The 19384-nt window shown below is 37.4% G+C and overlaps 1 protein-coding gene across 1 annotated transcript in view; it reads left to right on the top strand.

Moving 5' to 3' along the window:
• C3H8orf34 (chromosome 3 C8orf34 homolog) overlaps positions 1-19384 on the top strand; it is a 165106-nt gene that overhangs the window by 103057 nt on the left and 42665 nt on the right. The window contains exon 8 of the mRNA XM_059815599.1: positions 13356-13491. Coding sequence (XP_059671582.1) covers positions 13356-13491 — 136 coding nt within the window. The remainder of the gene's footprint in view (positions 1-13355; positions 13492-19384) is intronic.

The raw sequence follows: 19384 nt of genomic DNA, 5'->3' as shown, positions 1-19384 counted from the left end.
TCGTTGCATTTTTTTTATGAATATTCACATCATGATCTGATAAAAATAATACTTGTTTTGTGAACTTTGCTCTAAATGTATGTCTAGTCACCAGAGACAAAATATTGTTAATGTCTAGCTGCAGAGCAGTAGTTATTTTTTCATCTTTGAATATTGATTGTCTATTGATGTGTTCAAAAGCGTTGGTGAAAAGGCCTGAATAATGTATTTGCTTAAGGTATCAGAACTCTTCTGTTAAAACTTCCAAATTCTATAAACATCATAATTACACCACCAGTGCCTTGGGAATTCTGTTTCTGATAACCTGTTCTTTAGAATTTGTTTGGATTATATTGGTTTGGTTTGTTTATATTGGACATAATTTCTAACTTGTAAATGAGCAATAATTTGGCAATATGTCACATTATATTGAATCTTCACATAGATAAATGTTTCATAAGTGGGTGATACCTTAACCAGAACATTAAACAGATGGGACACTTCCACTGGTGTGATGGGAAGTTATGTTAGCTGCTATGGGTATTTACTCAAGAGTGTTTACTGAAAGCATTATGAGAAGGTCTACAAACTAAGCTGCTCAGGTGATAGGGAATAGTAAGAGTTTTTGACAGCTGAGAGAGCTTCTTGCTCAGGACCGTTTTGGGGTGCTCATCTGAAAAGAAACTTTGAGTGTACATAGATAATTGAAAATGTCATTTGGGAGCTGAAGAAAGTATTTCTGTGGATCTGCCAAAACATTATCAGATGTTACAAATTGTTTCTTGTATTTTGGGAAACTGAAGGTGTGTTGTGTTTGCAGGAATGCAGTTGAATTGGTATGATGTCATTTTATGGATGAGCAAATGTATCTCTACATTAGTTTCAGAATAGTATTCTTATCCATTATAATGAAACTGATAAATTACTAAGTTTTGAAGATCTCTTTGAGCACATTGATGACCTCTCTCATTTGTGATAACTTTCAAAGGAGCTGCAAGTTCAATTTTTCTTTCAACTATTGGTAGAGCAAGACTCATCCATTAAACCTGCATTCACTTTAAAAAATCTTTATACAGTCATATCATAATATCAGAATTCATTTAATTAATGTACATTACCATATTTCAGGAATTCTAAAACAGATGAAGAAAAGGTGATGAGAAAGTAAGACATTGTGCTTATAGCAAGAGATCTTAACCTGCTTCCCATGTTCAAGTTTATATTTCAGTCATATTAGATTATATCATCTTGGCATTACTCAGTTAATGAGTAAAAAACAGAAAGGCAGTGATTACTTAGCAAATGTAATAACAAAAAAAAAAAATCATATCTTTAATGTGCTAACACATACTAGTAAGAACCATACTTTGATAATATATTAGGAATGCTTTTCTGAATGCATACTTGAATATTCTGATATAATAAAAAAAACTTTGATTCTTGTGTCTTGAGAGAAGCAAAATTACACTAAGTTTTAAGGTCCTTAAAAGGAGCAGTAGTGTGGTGCAGATGGGGTATCCTTCCATCAGTGTAAAAATGATGTCTTGCTTGCTTTTATTTCTGATACTTTGATAAACGTATTTTTTTTTCTTCTTGTGCTTTAGTCCTGTAGAAACATGTTCATATTCTGAACTGTTAACTGTTAGTGTTGTTTAAATACCTAATGCTTTTACCCCTTTAGGGTACAGCTCTGGGAGATGGGCTGAGCCTAACTGAGTATGATAAATTTCTTTCATTAAAGAAGGTGGTCCTACTTCCTCCTCTGTTCCTTCATGCAGGGCTGTATGCTCCTGTTGTTTCCTTTAAACTGATTTCAATGCTTGTGTGACCCCTCAGTGTGCCAAGACAGCTCACTAAGCCAGATGCAGAAGATTCCAGCAATAACATATTTTTCCCCTGAATGAGCTCACACCAGGGTCAGATAAGAATAAAGCACCAATATCACTGGGAACGGTAGAAAGGGGCAAGAGCATGGAAATAAGTGGGACTTTCTTTATCACTGGGAACAAGCTACTGGATTACAGAACTGCACCCTTATTGACTGCTGGTTAGCACCTTGGACTTTGACCTCATTCATCCACCAGCTGAGCTAATAGTACTTCGGGGCCAGTGAGCTTTGCTAGTGTGCCTGAAGACTGAAAACCATGAATCACTTGGCTTTTTGTGTTGACCTAACTTTCCTCTTAGTGCAATGCTGCCTGTTTTCTTTTTGCTTGAAATAGATCTCCTCTGCCGTATATTGTTGAAGATGCTTTCAGTTTAGACTTCTTATTTTTTTTTATTTTCTCTGTTCCTCTTGTTGATATGGTTTGTACTGCAAGTTTGACCTCATTTCATTTTTAGGTTATCTATCAGTCAAACTGCCTACACTGTAGGAATTTAGTACAGATGATTCTTTTTGAGAAGGAGAATATACTGAATTCGTAATTTATCTTCTGTGATACAATGTACTCTTTTCTGCTGCCTCCTTCCAGCCTATGACAATTGTGCTTCCTAATGTTTTGTGTTTCCTTCATCCTTGGTTGTTTGTTTTTTTTACAACTCTCTGAGGAGCATTTGCTATCTGATCTTGAACTGGCTTTCCATTCTGCCTCGCTCTCAATTGATAGAATTTCTTTGAATGGTTAGCCTGCAGTTTTTGTACTCCTCAGAGGGTGGCATACAGTGACCACCAGGGGATGTGGTTCACATTCGGTTCCACTGCTGTGGACTCCAAAGTTAAACACGTCTCAAGATCTACGGGAGTTTCACAGCTCTCATATTAAGGTGCTAAAACCCAAAAGAGAAACTGGCAGTATTTTAGATAAATTTTCAGTCTGTGGAGTCAATAGCAAATTCCACTTGAGTTCAATGGAGTCATGATTAACCTTAGTATGTCTTGAGAAAGCAGAATTGTCAGGTAACATTCTCTGACTTGTTTACAAGATGGTTTTATAGTTCTGAAATGAGATCTTCTGGAGAAATGTGTGGTTCTGATTCATACCCAGAAGATACAGTAGTGCTGAATAAAAGCAAATGTGTCTCTATGATGTATAAGATAGTAGGCATGAGCTAACTTTACGTGAACTAACAGGCTGCAATGCCTGATTTCTTATTTAGGCAGGAATCTTGTCCTGCAATATTCAGAGAAAGTGTAGCAACCACATGTATTGTATGTACCACTAGATTATTTTTCATTTCAGCCAGCTCTCTGTCTTGTATTGCAGTACGCTTGCACAAGCATGGTGGCAAAACCAAAAACCTTCTAATTTTTTCACATCCAACCCAAAAGCATAAGCAAACATAACCCGATAGTGCACTGAACTTGTAGGTTACACAAAACATTCTAACAGAATAAGTGGCACCTATACAACACCCCCAACTATGCAGGTTTTTCAGTAACCAAAAGTTTCTTTAAAAAGCATTTACTTCTCTTCAGTAAAAAAATTATTGGAAAACTGTGTGGTTTATTTGGAACTTTATTATCTGGCTAATCTATTGGATGTGTGGGATGGTTTTGATATACCTGCTAGTTTATCTGCTTGACCCAGCTGGAGAGATAAAATTATATTCAAAAATTTTGTTCTACCCTCTCTCAAAAGACAACAGTGGTATGAATTTAATCAATGAGTGAGGAAGAGCATGTACTGTCAGCTGTGATGCCATTGGTATGCTGATGGTATCCAGCTCAGTGTCTGCTTCTCTGAGTGTAGACAGTGCAGTCTTCCAGATGTCCCAGTGTCTGGCCAAAATAGAGATAGTGATACAAAACAGATGGTCTTGTCTCAGGACAAAGCAAAGTTGATTCAAGCTGATAGAGGGATGGAACTGGAAGAAACGGCAGAGATTCAGTTGTTGGATGCCATCTTATACTCATTCTTATCTTTGATTCACAGTTAGCAGTGGTAACAAGGAAGGCAGTTGTCCCTTTGCACCTAGGCAGAAGTTTGAAGAGCAATAACAAAGGTCCACGGTTTGTTTGTTCTAGCTTATTACGTAAGAGTTTTGTGATTGTCATAGAATTACTGGTATGTTACTGTCTCAGTCAGGACTTTAATGCACCTAGAGCTTACTGTGAACTTTCACATGCAACATACCAAGTATCCTTTGCTAAATGTACCTGCGCACACATAGAGTTTAGAGATTTCTTTGCTTTCTCTCTGCCTGCCCAAACTGTCCAGTCTGAGACCATTCTCATACGAGTCCCTAAATTAACTGGCCCTTTGCTAACACAACAGCTTGGTCTGCAGCCGGGTGCATTTGGGTTTAGTGCTTGATTGAAAAGCACTTTTTTAAAAATGGGAGATGCGCTACTTTCTCAGTAAAAAATTTAAGCTGTACAAGCATCTTGCTTCTTTCTTAGTGTATTTCTCTTTTCACAGAGAAGATTCTCCAAAGGACACGTACGGTGTTTGACTACATTTGGAATTTGATCATTTTAATTTAAAAAAAAAAAAAAAGAAAAAAGAAGTTGGGGAAAGAGATATTTCCTCTGTAGGAATCCTTGATCTAGATAAGTTTATGGAAGAGAGCATACAGATGCTCTAGTAACTGGCACTCTAGAAATGCTTATACTAATAATTTTTCAAAAGAAAGCTGTTGGAAGGTTCAGTGTTACTGAAAATGTTTGGCATAAGATTATTTGTAATTTTTATGCTTTGCCTCAACTTTCATTTCAATAAAAGTGTATGAATTTCCACTGGCCTCTTGACAAGCCAGCTAAGCTTAATCCTGCCAAGGGGCTGGCAGAGTAAATTAGGTGGATGCAAAGAAAAACGAATGTGGCCCTCAGTGCAAAAATTGATTCACACAAAGTTAAACAGTTTAGTATCTTCTCTGACTGGCTGAAAATTCATTGTAGTTGCTTTATGTATAGTGAGGTGTACTACTGAGTTCATGAATTATTATTAATCTTTGCTCATTTTTATAAAACTTCATATAAACAGCATGCAAATTATCAGTTTAATTAAAAATAGATTTAATAAAGAAAAAACATAAGTGATAATGTAATATGAAATTCAGTATTTTGGATATATATTGTAAGGAACATCTGTACTACATTAACCAAATACACTTGAAAAATATTATGTCTGGCTCCTCTTTGTTAGAAAATAAAAAACCAAACGTAAATTAAAAACAAAATGAAACCTTTTAAATATACATTCCTTTCTAATGCTTTGATATTTTCGATATGATTGAAAAAAAGCTTACTGATTTAAACATGGCTTATTCTATTATTATGACAAAGCGTTTTTTGGTGGTTTTCTTTATGAATGCAGAGTTAGACTCATGTCTGAATTGCGTATTCAAATAAATATAATGGTTGCATAAATAAACGACATCGTAATTGGAGCTGATTAGAAATACTAATCGAAATTTGCTTTTAATTTTAAAAGTTGTTTTACTTTAAGCTAAAGTGCAAAAAAGGAAAATTTGCCAAGGAAAAACATTAAAAGACATTCCTTTGGATGCCTTCTGAAGTCCAGAATTTCTGGTTGTTTTGTGGATTTTCTCATTATGATCTTTTTGCGGTTCTATATTATTATTATAACGCAAGTACTCTTGTACAATTATGGCAGTTGCAGTAATACATTATAGAATGTGAGGTAAGAAGTGAAATATTCTAAATTTTATTTTATTGGAAATGTAGACGTAATTAATGTGCTCCAATCAATAGGCAATTCCCATTATTGTAAAATTAAAGTGTTTGAAATAATTCTTTAGCACTGAATGAAACTATCTAGTTGATAGTTTAGACCAATGTGTTTGAAATCACTATTGGTGTGGAGCAACAGTGGTTATATACTCAGTGATTGTTGTTGAACTAGTGGGTGAGCAGTGGTTGTTTGGTGATTTTAGATCATGTGTCCTAGGATTACAAGTAGGGAATGATAAGAGGGAATGATGTCAGTTCTTTTCAGCTGTGATTATGGACTTTCTCATTTAAATAAAATGAGACTATAATGTTGCATTCAGTCAGTGGTTTGGGCAGTTGGGATATCCAAGACCTGTTTTATAAACTTCGTCTGCCTGATTTGGAGCAAGGTTGTGAAGCCCAGACACTGCATCTTAGACACACCCTCATCCCCTAAGTCAGTGCTCCATCAGTCTTGCCTGCAAGTAATTTGTTTTCTGTAGTAAACAAATATTCCACCTAGTGGAAAAAGGAAGAATAAGCAGGAGCCCTGTGGGCCAGTGCTTAGTGTATTTGACTAAGATACTGGAGTGTGCTCTAATGAAACTAGAACATCTTCTCCTATGTTAATTCCAGTCCCAGCTTAAAACAGGAAGATGGAGAAACTGAAGACAGATTCCTCTCACTCTTGCTGATTAAAAGTGAGAACTCTAATCAATGAGTCATTATATGTTTCGGTATCTGCAAACAATGTTGCTTTTTGTAGTCCCACCTTGGTTTTGTGTTTTTGACTGTGGTATGGGATTCTGCTAGATTGGCTGTGACAAATGATACAGGTAGAGGTGGACATGCAAACTCAAGGCGTTAGCAGCATCATGTTTCAATTGGTTTTGCGTGTGTCCATCAGTGGAAGCACAAACACATAGGGAATTTATTGTCAACTTGAGATGCTTATAAAGTAAGATGTCTTCAGAACATTGGATTCAGGAATCTAAAATGGCTCTAAGGAGTGAAAGTCTCTTGATGGGTTTACTTAGGATGATATTTGCATTAACAGTCTATGGCATGGGTCTGAACTGGGCCAAGTTCCAATATTTGAAGATGTTAATAGGAAGTCATATTAGAACATATGTACCAGACTAACACCATTGTCTACTCCATGACATCAAAGTCATAGATGAATAAGAAGAAACAAAGTGAGGAGTCCTGTAGCTAGTGTATTGCAGAAGACAACTCCAGTTTTGCTTCTGTTGAAGTAAATGATTAAACATTATTTTCAGGAGTGGAACATCAGGTGTTCTAGATTAATGGTTCTTCTTTGTCTAGAAGCTTAATTCCTGCTTGTCCCAACAGTTCTTTTGGAATTAAGGTGGGATTTTTATTGGGCGCTCTTGATATTGGTAAGAAAATTTATCTAAACCAGAGAGGATTGGTTAACATAATAAGAAACATACAAGTATGACATATAAAGCAACATAAATTCCTGGAATGCAAGCAGAACTGCTATCGGCAGTAGGGTTTTGTTGGTTTGTTTTTTTGCTTTTTTTGTTTTGTTTTTTAAGGGTTTGGTTGGTTGGGTTTTTTCTTTAATGAGAGTAGTAGAACATATTAAGAGTCTGTGCTTCAATCAACAATCCTTGACAAATCAGTGCTATGTACATGCAATACATCACAGAATCACAGAATGATAAGGGTTGGAAGGGACCTCTGGAGATCATCTAGTCCAAGCCCCCCGCCAGAGCAGGTTCACCTAGAGCAGATTGCACAGGAATGCGTCCAGGCGAGTTTTGAATATCTCCAGAGAAGGAGACTCCACAAGCTCTCTGGGCAGCTTGTTCCAGTGCTCTGCCACCCTCAAAGTAAAGAAGTTCCTCCTCATGTTTAGATGGAACTTCCTATGACCAAGTTTGTGCCCATTACCTCTTCTTGTGTCACTGGGCACCACTGAAAAAAGACTGGCCCCATCCTCCTGGCACCCACCCCTTAAGTATTTATAAGCATTAATAAGATCCCCCCTCAGTCTTCTCCAGACTAAAAAGACCCAAGTGCCTCAGCCTTTCCTCATAAGAAAGATGTTCCAGTCCCTTAATCATCTTTGTAGCCCTTTGCTGTACTCTCTCCAGCAGTTCCCTGTCCTTCTTGAACCAGGAAGCCCAGAACTGGACACAGTACTCCAGATGGGGCTTCACCCAGGGGAAAGTAGAGGGGGAGGATAACCTCCCTCAGCCTGCTTGCCACACTCTTTTTGATGTAGCCCAGGATGCCATTGGCCTTCTTGGCTGCAAGGGCACATTGCTGGCTCATGATCATCCTGTTGTCCACCAGGACTCCCAGTTCCCTTTCCACAGAGCTGCTTTCCAGCAGGTCAGCCCCTAACCTGTATTGATGCATGGGGTTATTCCGCCCTGGGTGCAGTACCCTACCCTTGCCTTTGTTGAATTTCATAAGGTTCCTCTCTGCCGAACTCTCCAGCTTGTCCAGGTCACGCTGAATGGCAGCGCAGCCTTCTGGTGTGTCAGCCACTCCTCCCAGTTTTGTGTCATCAGCAAACTTGCTGAGGGCACACTCTATCCCTTCATCCAGGTCATTGATGAATATGTTGAACCGGACTGGACCCAGTACTGACCCGTGGGGAACACCACTTGTTACACACCTCCAACTAGACTCTGTGCCACTAATCACAACCCTCTGAGCATTATCTATCAGCCAGTTTTCAATCCTCCCCACTGTCCGTTCATCTAACCCACACTTCCTAAGCTTGTCTATGAGGATGATGTGGGAGACAGTGTTGAAAGCCTTGCTGAAGTCAAGGTAGACAACATCTACTGCCCTCCCCTCACCTATCCATCCAGTCATGCCTTTGTAGAAGGCTATCAGATTGGTCAGACATGACTTCCCCATGGTGAATCTATGTTGACTACTTCTGATAACTTTCTTTTCCTCCAGGTGCTTTGAGCTGACACCCAGAATGAGTTGTTCCATCATCTTTCCAGGGATGGAGGTGAGGCTGACTGGCCTGTAGTTTCCTGGGTCTTCCTTCTTGCCCTTTTTGAAGACTGGAGTGACATTGGCTTTCCTCCAGTCTTCAGGCACCTCGCCTGTTCTCCAGGAACTTTCAAAGATGATGGAGAGTGGCCCAGCAATGACTTCTGCCAGCTCCCTCAGCACTTGCAGGTGCATCCCATCAGGACCCAAGGACTTGTGCATGTCCAGTTTACTGAATTGGTCTCTAACTTGATCCTCCTCAACCAAGGGTAAGTCTTCCTTCCTCCAGACTTTCTCTGTTACCTCCAAAGTCTGGGACTTCAGAGGGCTGGCTGGAGCAGTAAAGGCTGAAGCAAAGAAGGCATTCAGTAACTCGGCCTTCGCTGCATCATCTCTTATCATGGCACCTGTCTCATTCAACAGCGGGCCCACATTTTCTCTATTTTTCCGTTTGCCTCCAATGTACTTGAAGAAACGCTTCCTGTTGACCTTGACATCCCTTGCCAGTTTTAATTCTAAGGAGGCCTTGGCTTTCCTTGTTTCATGCCTGCATACTCTGACAGCATTCTTGTAATATTCCCAAGCGGTCAGTCCCTTCTTCCACGTACTGTAAACTTCCTTACATCAATGTCTATCATGATGTAAGAACACTGCCTTGAGAAATCTATTGCTTCAAAGAAAGAGCCATTATTTTACTGGTGCATCAGAATTGACTGGTGGCCTGCAGGAACAGAAATCAGAATTAATTACCTGAATTTTTTACTCTCACATGAAAACATTTAGTGCATTAGACTGAACAAACTCTGAGCTGTCATAACCTCTCCAAAGATGAACCAGGACTTTTTCCAGCTTGGCACTTTATACTTCTTGAATTACTCCTGGGAAATTACTACATGTTTTATAACAGAGGAAGGAGACAAAAGCGACTGCATCATCTCAAACAATGTAGCACATACCTTGATTACATAAGCCTTCTGTGCAACTGAACTTTCACTGCATTTAATAGAAGTTTTGCATAAGAAGAGCTCTGTCCTTAAAGTAAATGGTGTGTGAGTCTTGTAGGAAATGTTTGTCAGATGATTCCACACCCTCTCATCCCAAGACATTAAGCAATCTCGCACAGTTTCTAGAATACTTGGCATTAGTGCCCCTTTCCCTCTCCCCAGCTGTTCCTCCCCAAAAAGAAAGGAAGTAAATAATTACAAACACCATCCTATTTAAAAACATTACCTTGTTACTGGGCTATGTTCTTGTTAGCTGAAATAAATACCATTTTTCCCCTTCCCTTTTTGATGAAACTTGTCTATAAAAAAATCACAAAGAATTTAGCTTAGTGCAGCATTATTATTAATACAGAAAACATCTGGTTCCGTGCTATGCTATATTACACTTGTGATCTTTATCTCACTTTTAAGTATTTTCATGTATTGTTGTTATGGCAATGCATGAAGATTGAAGCTGTGTGGATTTATTTTGGTGAACTGCTGATTTGAGAAAAATGTAAGGGGTTTTTGTTTGTTTTGTAGGTAGGTTTTTTTACTGCCCGGAACATGCTTAATGGAAATTGTTGTAGGACCAAAGTAGGGTCTTCACGTACGCTATTCATGTAGAGAATAGCAGAGAATTAACATTAAATCAAAGAAATACAGTGCACAGTCATGCATTAAAGTAACAAACTTTTATTAGCACAAGTGAGATTGTTTCATTTATGTGAACTTCCAGCCTATCACTGTACAAAGATAGGTAACAATTTTCTAAGGATTTGAGAAGTTTCACAGTATTCTTGTCTTCCATCACATAAGCAGTCATCAACCTGGCTTTTCTTTCTCTCTTTTCTCAGTGAATTACCTCATTGCTGCTCAATAAAATCATTGAACCGCTCAGCTGTATCATCACTAGTTGGTCTAGCAAAGAATACAAAGGAAGAGAAAGATGCAGTGTTCCAGACCCCGTAGCTGAATTGACTTCTCAATGAAATCCTTTTTTGCTAAGTCTGATTCTTTCCGATGTTACATAGAAACATCTGAACCTTTGGAAACCTTTTTTTTTTCCTTAAAATGCATTATTGTGCTCATTGTTTGTATTTATTTTCATAACATCCTTATTTATGAATAAATACTCTTCTGCACAACACACATCAATTGTTGAACAAGATATACACACACATACAGAATTTAGTACTAAAATTACTGTATGATTTATTGTTGGGTTTTTTTAATTAAGGACCTTCAATAATGAATGTGGTCAATTAGGAAGATTGCCAAATGGCACATAAACTTGCTCACAACTCAAAAATTCTAATCCACAGTTATGGGTATTGGGAACCAGGCAACTTCTCAAAGCCCAGTTGCTTTAGTGAGAAGAAAGTGCAATATCTGCACTGTAAATTTGAGGCATCCAGAAGAAACTGAAATCATTTAATACTGAGGCAGAAGTGCCTCAAAGTTAAGTCAAATGCTGCAGTTATTCTTCAGATTTGGTAGATGGGGTTATACTTCTCCGTCTAGTTGGAATATTAACAGCTTTTGGTAGCTTGCCATGGACCAATTCCATTCAATGCTGAATTAGATCAATGAAAATTCCTTGAGAAAAATTAACAACTGTGTATGATTTTTTTTTTTTTTTAAAATCTGCGCCTTAGCATGAACATTACTGCTATTGGTCTAACAGCATGTGACAATAAATCAACACTGGATAATATTCTGCCTACTTGTCTGTTAGCTACAACTATAGGCACCTCTGAAATCCACGTTTCCTGCACAAAGTTTCACTTAATTTTCTCTTGTGAGAAAAATGTTGGTAGGTGACTAAAAATGAAAAAAAGGATATTTTTGATATACAGATTCAAATATAAAAGGTATGATAGAGGGCAGCCTCTGTCCACTCTCTGTTGAAACAGTCTTAGTCATTGGAGAGCCAAAAATTAATCAAGCAGAGAACAGTTGAAAACCTCATTTAAAGAAATCACATCTGTTTAGGGGGAAAAAACCCTAAGGCATATGCTTCAATTTCATTTAAACTGTAGTCCATCCAGTGGTTTTCATCTGTTAAAAAATATGGAACTTTTCACACCTCTTTAAAGCACAATTAAGCTGTATTTATTTTAATACATAATGTGTTCCGAATATGTAATACCTTTTCTGAAATGACTCATAGATGATTGATTTTATAATTCTTTATCATATAGCCTTCCAAGTCCTTTGAATTGGTTTGTATATAAACCATAGATAAAATTTAAAGAAAAAGGTGTGGAAATGGTGTAAATCAATGCCAGGAACTTCAGCAGAACTGTCAATTTATACCAACAAGCCAATGAATTCTGGGAGGGAGGAGAGTTTTCTTAAGCAGTAAAATAAAACATTACAGATAAGAAAATCTAGTTCAAGGACTTCAGTCACAAAAATTTCATTTAAGTTTAGCCTTGCTGTTCTTGGATGTTGCTTATTAAAATGGGTGTCTCCCAAAAAGTGTTGTTAACATGCCATAATCCTAACAATCTGACCAAACTGCCCGGAGTTTGAAGCACAATGGTAAGAGTAGTGTCTATGAACTATAGAGAACAACCAGAAATATTTCAGGTAATTATTCGGGGGGTTGTATGTCACTCTTTTGTGTATGAAGAGGAGCCTGGTACTCAACTATGTATCTATAATGACTACTTGTGTATTTTAAATTCTAATTGAACATTGCTTCTTCTGATTTTAAAGTTCTCTGTGACTTTTCCCCATCTGATGGCGGGATTTAAAGTCTGCCTTTATACACTTTCTGCTCCACTCAGATCCTTTAACATCAGGTTTATTTTGTAAACATAAAGATATGAAAATACATGTGTATGCATTATCTGAAAGACTTTTTAATTAGATGATCACATACTGTATACCATAAGCCACATGCATCAGTCGGTACATGGAATCGTTGGTGCTCATTTAATAGCAGCTAGTCAGTGTTTTACTTGTTTACCTTTCAGCTAGAACCTAACCAAATTATAAACAACTGAAAATTGGGCTTTATGGATACAGTAGGCATACAGAACTTGCCTATTTTATGTTAGCAAAAAATACGCAGATTATCCCTAAAGAATGTCCTGACTGTAAACCAAGAGAATTCATTCACAGTCTAACTGAGCTCCACTATTCCAGTGTGATCTTGGGCAAAAAATTCTCTGAGAGCTTCAGATGTCTTCCTGCAAAATGGGAATGATTGTACAGTAGTAGAAAATCCAGTTATTATTATTATTATTATGAGTTGCCCAAATATTACAGCAATATGGTGGGTATAAGTATGCACATTAAGGTCTCTTTCAATGTGATGTATGTATCCATTTCATATTTTCTGGGTTTAGCAGAGCACTTTTATTTTAGCAATACTTTTTCATTGCTAAGTGAATAGATGATGAAAATACCAGAGGAGGAGCATATGTTAAAAAAAATGAATTTTTTCTTCAATATGCCCTATGTCAAATGGAGCTATTGGACAGCATCTCTTGATGACATGTTTTTTATAAATGAATCAGAGAAATAAAGATTGAAAAAATATGCAGCACTGTTTGAAGTGGAAATGATACTGAATATTTTTCAAGGAACCCCTTGTAACAGGGTGATAATACATATAAATAAAAATCCTCTCAAATGTCTTTTCCTACTATTATGCAAGTAACTGTGTGTGTTTTCTTTCTGATTTTTGAGTTGTTCCATTCTTTAGTGATTCTACAGGTGAAGCATCTTTATTCCTACAAAATTTAATCATGTGTTCATCCAGTCATTCTGTCTTGTTGCAGAGGATCTTGATGATCTAAGAATGGAAGGAGTAACAAGCGTGATGTCTTCTGGGAGCAAATTCAATCAAACTCGAAGTGCTCATACGGCTGAGCCTCAAGCAAAGGTCACATTGAATATCTGTGCAAGATGTGCCAGGTAAAAAGCAAAACAAAACCAGATCATGCTAACCAATACGTTCTCTTCCCCAGGTTTTCAGCTATTTATTGTGCTTGTGGGCCAGGTGATGACCTCTCTTGTGCTAAAGAAAAAATAATTACTTAGCTACTGCTTACCCTATGACCTCTGGCATTTGGGTTGTGCAACTTATGTTTATGCTTGATATGTCGCATCAACAATGAATCAAAGAACAGAGTCTTAGGCCTTACTTCACAGCTTGAAACTATTTTAAACCTTTCTGTCTCTGAATTTCATTAGTTATTTGAGCTTCTGTGGTTTTTCAGGGGATGAATCATGGAATTTAAAGATTCAAATCCAATTTGAAAAGCACCTGTATAAATGGAGATTTAGTTGCACAGGTGCAGTTCAGAATTTCAAATAGTTGCTTCTAAGCACTTTATAATCTCATCCTGTTTCACCTCTGAGAAATAATTTAATCAGGTTGAACCCCTTTTGGTTTTGACAGCTGGAAATAATTCTTGCATTTACAGTATGAGGGCCAAATAAACAGGTTGGTATTCCTGTAGCCAAGTCAACTTGAGAATGCAACACTAACGGGAACCCGTTAAATTTCCTAGATGCATTCATCTATGTAGACAAAAGCTCATTTGGAGAAAGGATTTAAGCCTGTTTAAATGACAAAACTAGCCTTCTCACCCTTCTGTTAATGGTTCAGATTAGCAAGAACAATACAGAGGCATGCCAATTTTATCTGCCTGCCTTTGCCAATGGCTGCTCTATTGTGTAGTTTGAGAGGGGATTAGCCGCTTGTAAATAAAAAGCAACCTGTGGTGAAATTAAGTCAAAAGTTTGGCCATATGCCACCCTAAGTTTCTACTTTTTTCCCATTTTGCTTGTAAATTACTACTTTTAAAAGGCACTTATGTAGGAAGAGGGGCTTCAAAACATTTTCTGATGCTCTGGGAGCATAACTACAAGCATACTGAATCACCCATGCAATAGCATCTCTTTAGCAGGGTTGTGGAGCCTCAGGGGACTTCAGCTCACAGTACTGTCAGAGCAGCAGTGACTGGATGGCCTTGTAATTCCAGAGAGTTTTGCTGTCAGCGATGTGGCCTTATGCTTTAAAAGCAAACATGTTAGTCATGGGATTCTTCCCAATTCACTAGAAACAAATTACGTATGTTGTAAAATGTTTCTAAACAACTAGCTACATGAAAGTGTGGCACCTTTTTTCAACTGGCATTGGTTGTCCATGGGTGAACAAGTAGAAAGGTAAGGAAAATAGAAATGTTTTCTACATGGTCTTTTTGAACTTACATAAACTCTAGTATGGAATACTATAAAGGTTAATTAAATTTTAAATTCCGTTAAGTAGCCGCTAACAGCAGGTGCCAGGATAGTATATATTCTCTCTGTCCTGCACACCAGGGAACAAACGGCTGAGATCTTGAGCCAAACCTAGCAACCTTGGCTATTGCTATTGTCCTTTAACTGGCTGTACTATATGACTGCAGTCTAAAATATGAGTTGTGAGAGAAAGACCTCATAAAATCCCCTTTTCCCACTTCACTTACCAGAGAATGGAAAGCAGTGCTTTATTTTGCCTGTACACCTTAATTTCATTCCCTGCCCTGTTTAATGAAGTCGATGAGGAACTGGATGATACCTACTTCACTATGGTTCTTTTCACTCCCGTTGCAGTTCAGCAGTTTCTTTAAACTTTGGAGGAATTAAAAAATACACCATCTCATCAGTAGCAAGGGAAGTCAAAAGAGAGAACTGGGTATTGCTGTTGTATTCAGTTGTGAGGAAAATAATAGCATTTATTCTTCAAGATGAGGAAGTCCATTCTTTTGGAGCATTCCTTTCTTCTTACTGAGTCTGAGGACACCTTTCCTCTCTTACTTCAAGACAGAGTTATTAGTGCAGTCAGTGCTCTCTTTCAATACCTCCACAGTGGATTTGTCCAGTGCCTTCTCACAGCAGCTGAATTAGTTGGTAGAGAGAGTTGCATGAAGCAAGAGGACACGAAGGACACGAAGATAGGGGTTTTTTCCTGTTTGGTTCCAAGAGCAATTAAATTTGCTGTTACTCAGTGGTTAGCCATTGAAAACACCACGCTATAAAATCACAGCCTGAGCATTTGGGTCATCTCTACGATAGTTTATCAGTGTTGACTTTTATCTCCATTGTTATGACAAAGCCTCATATTTATTTTAAGGTCATAATACAGAACCTATTAGTACTTTTATTTTTTTAGAAATGATATTTTTATTTTTTCATATTCTCTTCTCTAAGTAGTCTTCTGTGCTGTACTGTTTCCATATAAATACTATGGGATATGATTGTAGGCACATTTGAATACAATTGAAAAAGAAGTCAATATAAGTTGTTGTTATGCATACTTTTGGCTACGATTAAACAGGTGTCTTTCCTCCCATTTTTTGGTTGTATAAAGTAATTTGAAATTAATAGCAGTGGGTGTTCTGTAGATAACAGGACTTGTCAAATCAGATTACCAAATCAGGTTTGCTGAAGGTATTTTGGCTGTCTGTAGGTGGAATATGACTTCTTACTTGAAATTTGATTGGCGGAGTTCCAAATGTTAAGAAACATGCTTCTTGGCTCAGACAAAAAGTTTAATTTTACTCTTGCATTTGCATAATCTAGTTTTTTCACCTTGTGGTATTTTTTTAAAAAATGCTCTGCTCTGATTACTGTCCAGTCAATTTACCTTCTATGATACCTCCTCCAGAAGGTTCCTCACTTCCTTGGACATGTTGGGGCTCTTCTGAGAGGCATTTATTTAAACAATTGAAGGAGTTCCTCAGTACTAGCTTTAATTTAATTTGGCTTAATTTTTTGGGTCTCACTTGGAAAGGACAAATAGTCTTAATCGAAGTTCCACCCTACTTCTTCATTAAAATCATGTGTAAGTTTTAGACTCTCCTGCTACTATGATTACATTTTCTTGCCCTAGATCATTAGAGCTCCCTCATTATTTGAGAATTAGAGAGAACAGGTGTATGGCTATGTGTAGGTTACTTTAGCCTGAGAGGAGTGCTGGTTTAATTCTGTATACCCACTGAGAGCACCTGCAGTAGAGTACAGTGCAACAATATGTCTTATCTCTTCTGTGGCTTCCATAGCTTCTTGCAAATAGGCTAAACACGGGAGTACAGTGACTTAAGAGAATAATGGACTGAACCAACCATTTCCCCCATGCTGAGATATTTGTCATTGGACTTCATTTAGCTCCAGTTTAGATCTGTCCCTTTACACCACTCAAATACATGAGAAAATCAGGACTCAGATTCTAGAATGTAATAATAGGAGGACAATACTAGCAGCTTCTGGTTCCCTCTTTCTCTGTCAGTATGGCCTTATTCCTTTGCTAGTAACTGGCATTTAGTTCAAGCTAGTATTAAATGTCCTGTGTAGCTGATGATTGTCTCTGTCACTAGGCTGTTACTTTGCACAGTAATAGTTCTTCCCTTTGAACTCCCCTGTTCTATTTCTGATGCAGTGTTTACCATGGTGTCAGAGGAAGATCTTAAAAAGAATGCCAGATAGGAGTGACTATAGTTAGAGATAAAATTCTACTTTATTACAAAGCAAATTAAATCCAGTTTATATTGGGGGGGAAATCTGCAATGCTGTTGAGGCACTGGGTTTGGCAAAACATTCTCCCCTGCCTTAAGTCTCTTAGACAAAAGTAAGAACATTTTCATGAACCGTCGGAAATGAGACTGAGAATGGACATAATTTGAACTAGAATAAAACCCCCAAACTTTTAAGATTTTTTTAGAAACTGGTATCTAACCTTCAATGCTGATAATTTCACCCATCATTTTCAAATAATAGATAGAAAGAGTTATCACAGCCCAGGTCAATAATTTTAATAAAAGGTAAAGTTCTCCACCCAGACATCTAGGAGATAAAGATGGGGGATTCTTTCAAACTATCATACCAAGTTATTTTTTACAGCTTATGATTAAAAAAAAACAAAAAAAATCCCCTGAAAACCAAACAAACCAAAAAACCCCAAACCCTGCAAAAAACAGAGAGAGAGAAAGAGAAATAAAAGGAGGGGTTAATTCTCCTGGAGTATAAATTGGTTTGTAGACTGGAATATAGCTGTAAGAAACAGAGAGCTTACTGTTTTCTGTATAGATGTTTCACACACGATGAGCGAAATGCAGATGGATAACAGCTTTAAGAGGTTTTTCAAATGGGAAAGTAGCTACAGAACAATGTTATTCCCATAGCTGCTCTTGGACTACAGTGCAAGTTAAGCAGCATATTAAGTCATCTAAATAAAGGGGTGACATCATTCACAAGGTGGAACAAAACAAGGTTTATAGAAACAGAAAAAAAGGCTACAAACTCCCCTGTATTTGGAAGGTTTGCTTTTTGCTGTTTAGTCCGGAAAATTAGCAAAGACACTTTTAGTACAACTGATCTGGATTTAGATCATTTCAGCAAAATTGTTGTAATAAAAATTCCATCTTCATCTAAGGGCATAACTAGTCTGAATGTCTTGGAGAATAGACTGACTCGTTCTATAACATGATTTTGTGAATCCTTTCTCACACACAGGCAAAACAAATGAATTTCAGGTTTGGCCGATGAATCATAAGACTCCCTCACACATAAGCAAAACTCATATGGGTTAAATAAAGATCTAAATGACAATTTGTAAAAACCAAACAACACTTCCATATTTTCTCATGTATTGTGACTTGCACAATGAGCAGCATTTTGCAAGAATTTAATCAGGCATAAGGTATAAGATAGTATTAATATACTATTGAATGAATTTTAGGGGGGGTTCTTTTTTCTTTTTTTTTTTTTTTTTTGGAAGGACCACCCATTAGCCTTGTATGCCCACTGCCACGCTCAGAAGTTAAATCTTGTTCTTGTGGAGTCTTGCCAATGCATTCCTGGAAGTAAGAAGCTTTTTGTTTTTAATAGCGCTAGGGCTGCATTCATTCTTCTTAACATCAATAGAATACAAAAAAGGGGTTGCATGTGATTAAAAAAGAAATGGGATTATAGAAAACATACTGTGCCACAAGCTTGAAGGCTTCTGAACAAGAATGTTGGGAAAGAGCAGTAGTTGCATACAAATGTAGGTTTGAGATGCAATATTTTAGTTAATATTTTGTTTTAAGATTAGCTAGAGCAAAAGCGTAATGTCCTAAGGCCTTTTAACATGTTAGAAGAATCAAATATATAGGTATAAACAAACGAAGTACATCCGTCCATTAAAAAAGTAAATATGGCTTTTCTAACTGTCACCATTGGGATGTGGAGTACAGTTCAAGTGTAGTAACTTGTGTGCTTGAGCTGCTAATGTAAAATAAATCAGATGCTCTGTGCATGCTACCATTTACAGATGCTCTCTGAAAACTTAGTTTGGAAAAAATGCTCAAAAAGTCTTATGTCAGTTTGCCTTGCCTGTGAAATCTTCATTGTTGCCCTGCTCATTGTCTGTATCTCTGATTTCTTTAAGGTGTCTTGTCTTCCAAACAATCTTCAAGTTATCTTGCTTATTTACAAAGGCCAGTTAACTTTTCTTTAACCATCTGGATTTTTGCAATATTTTAGTAAGTTTGGTTTTCTACAGTGTGGTCTCCGCCACTTCCATGTGTACATGGGACATAGTCATATAAACTACATGGTACTATGTGAAATTTAAGGATCACATGTAGGTTCTCTGAAATACACCACTGGACTTTAAGCAGATCTTCATGACAGAGTCATGAGGACCATGAACATGTGGGAGAGGAGACAAGAGAATTGAAGGAACCAGCTATAATGTGTCATAAATTGCAGGATAATGGTGGAAAGAATAGAACTGTTGTCTGAATTGGTCATGACGTATCTCTCTAGAAAAGAACAGGAA

This window comes from Gavia stellata, chromosome 3, assembly GCF_030936135.1.
Source record: "Gavia stellata isolate bGavSte3 chromosome 3, bGavSte3.hap2, whole genome shotgun sequence".
Taxonomy (NCBI): Eukaryota; Metazoa; Chordata; class Aves; order Gaviiformes; family Gaviidae; genus Gavia; species Gavia stellata.
Note: the sequence above shows the minus strand (reverse complement) of the source record. Positions and strands in the feature narration are given on the sequence as shown.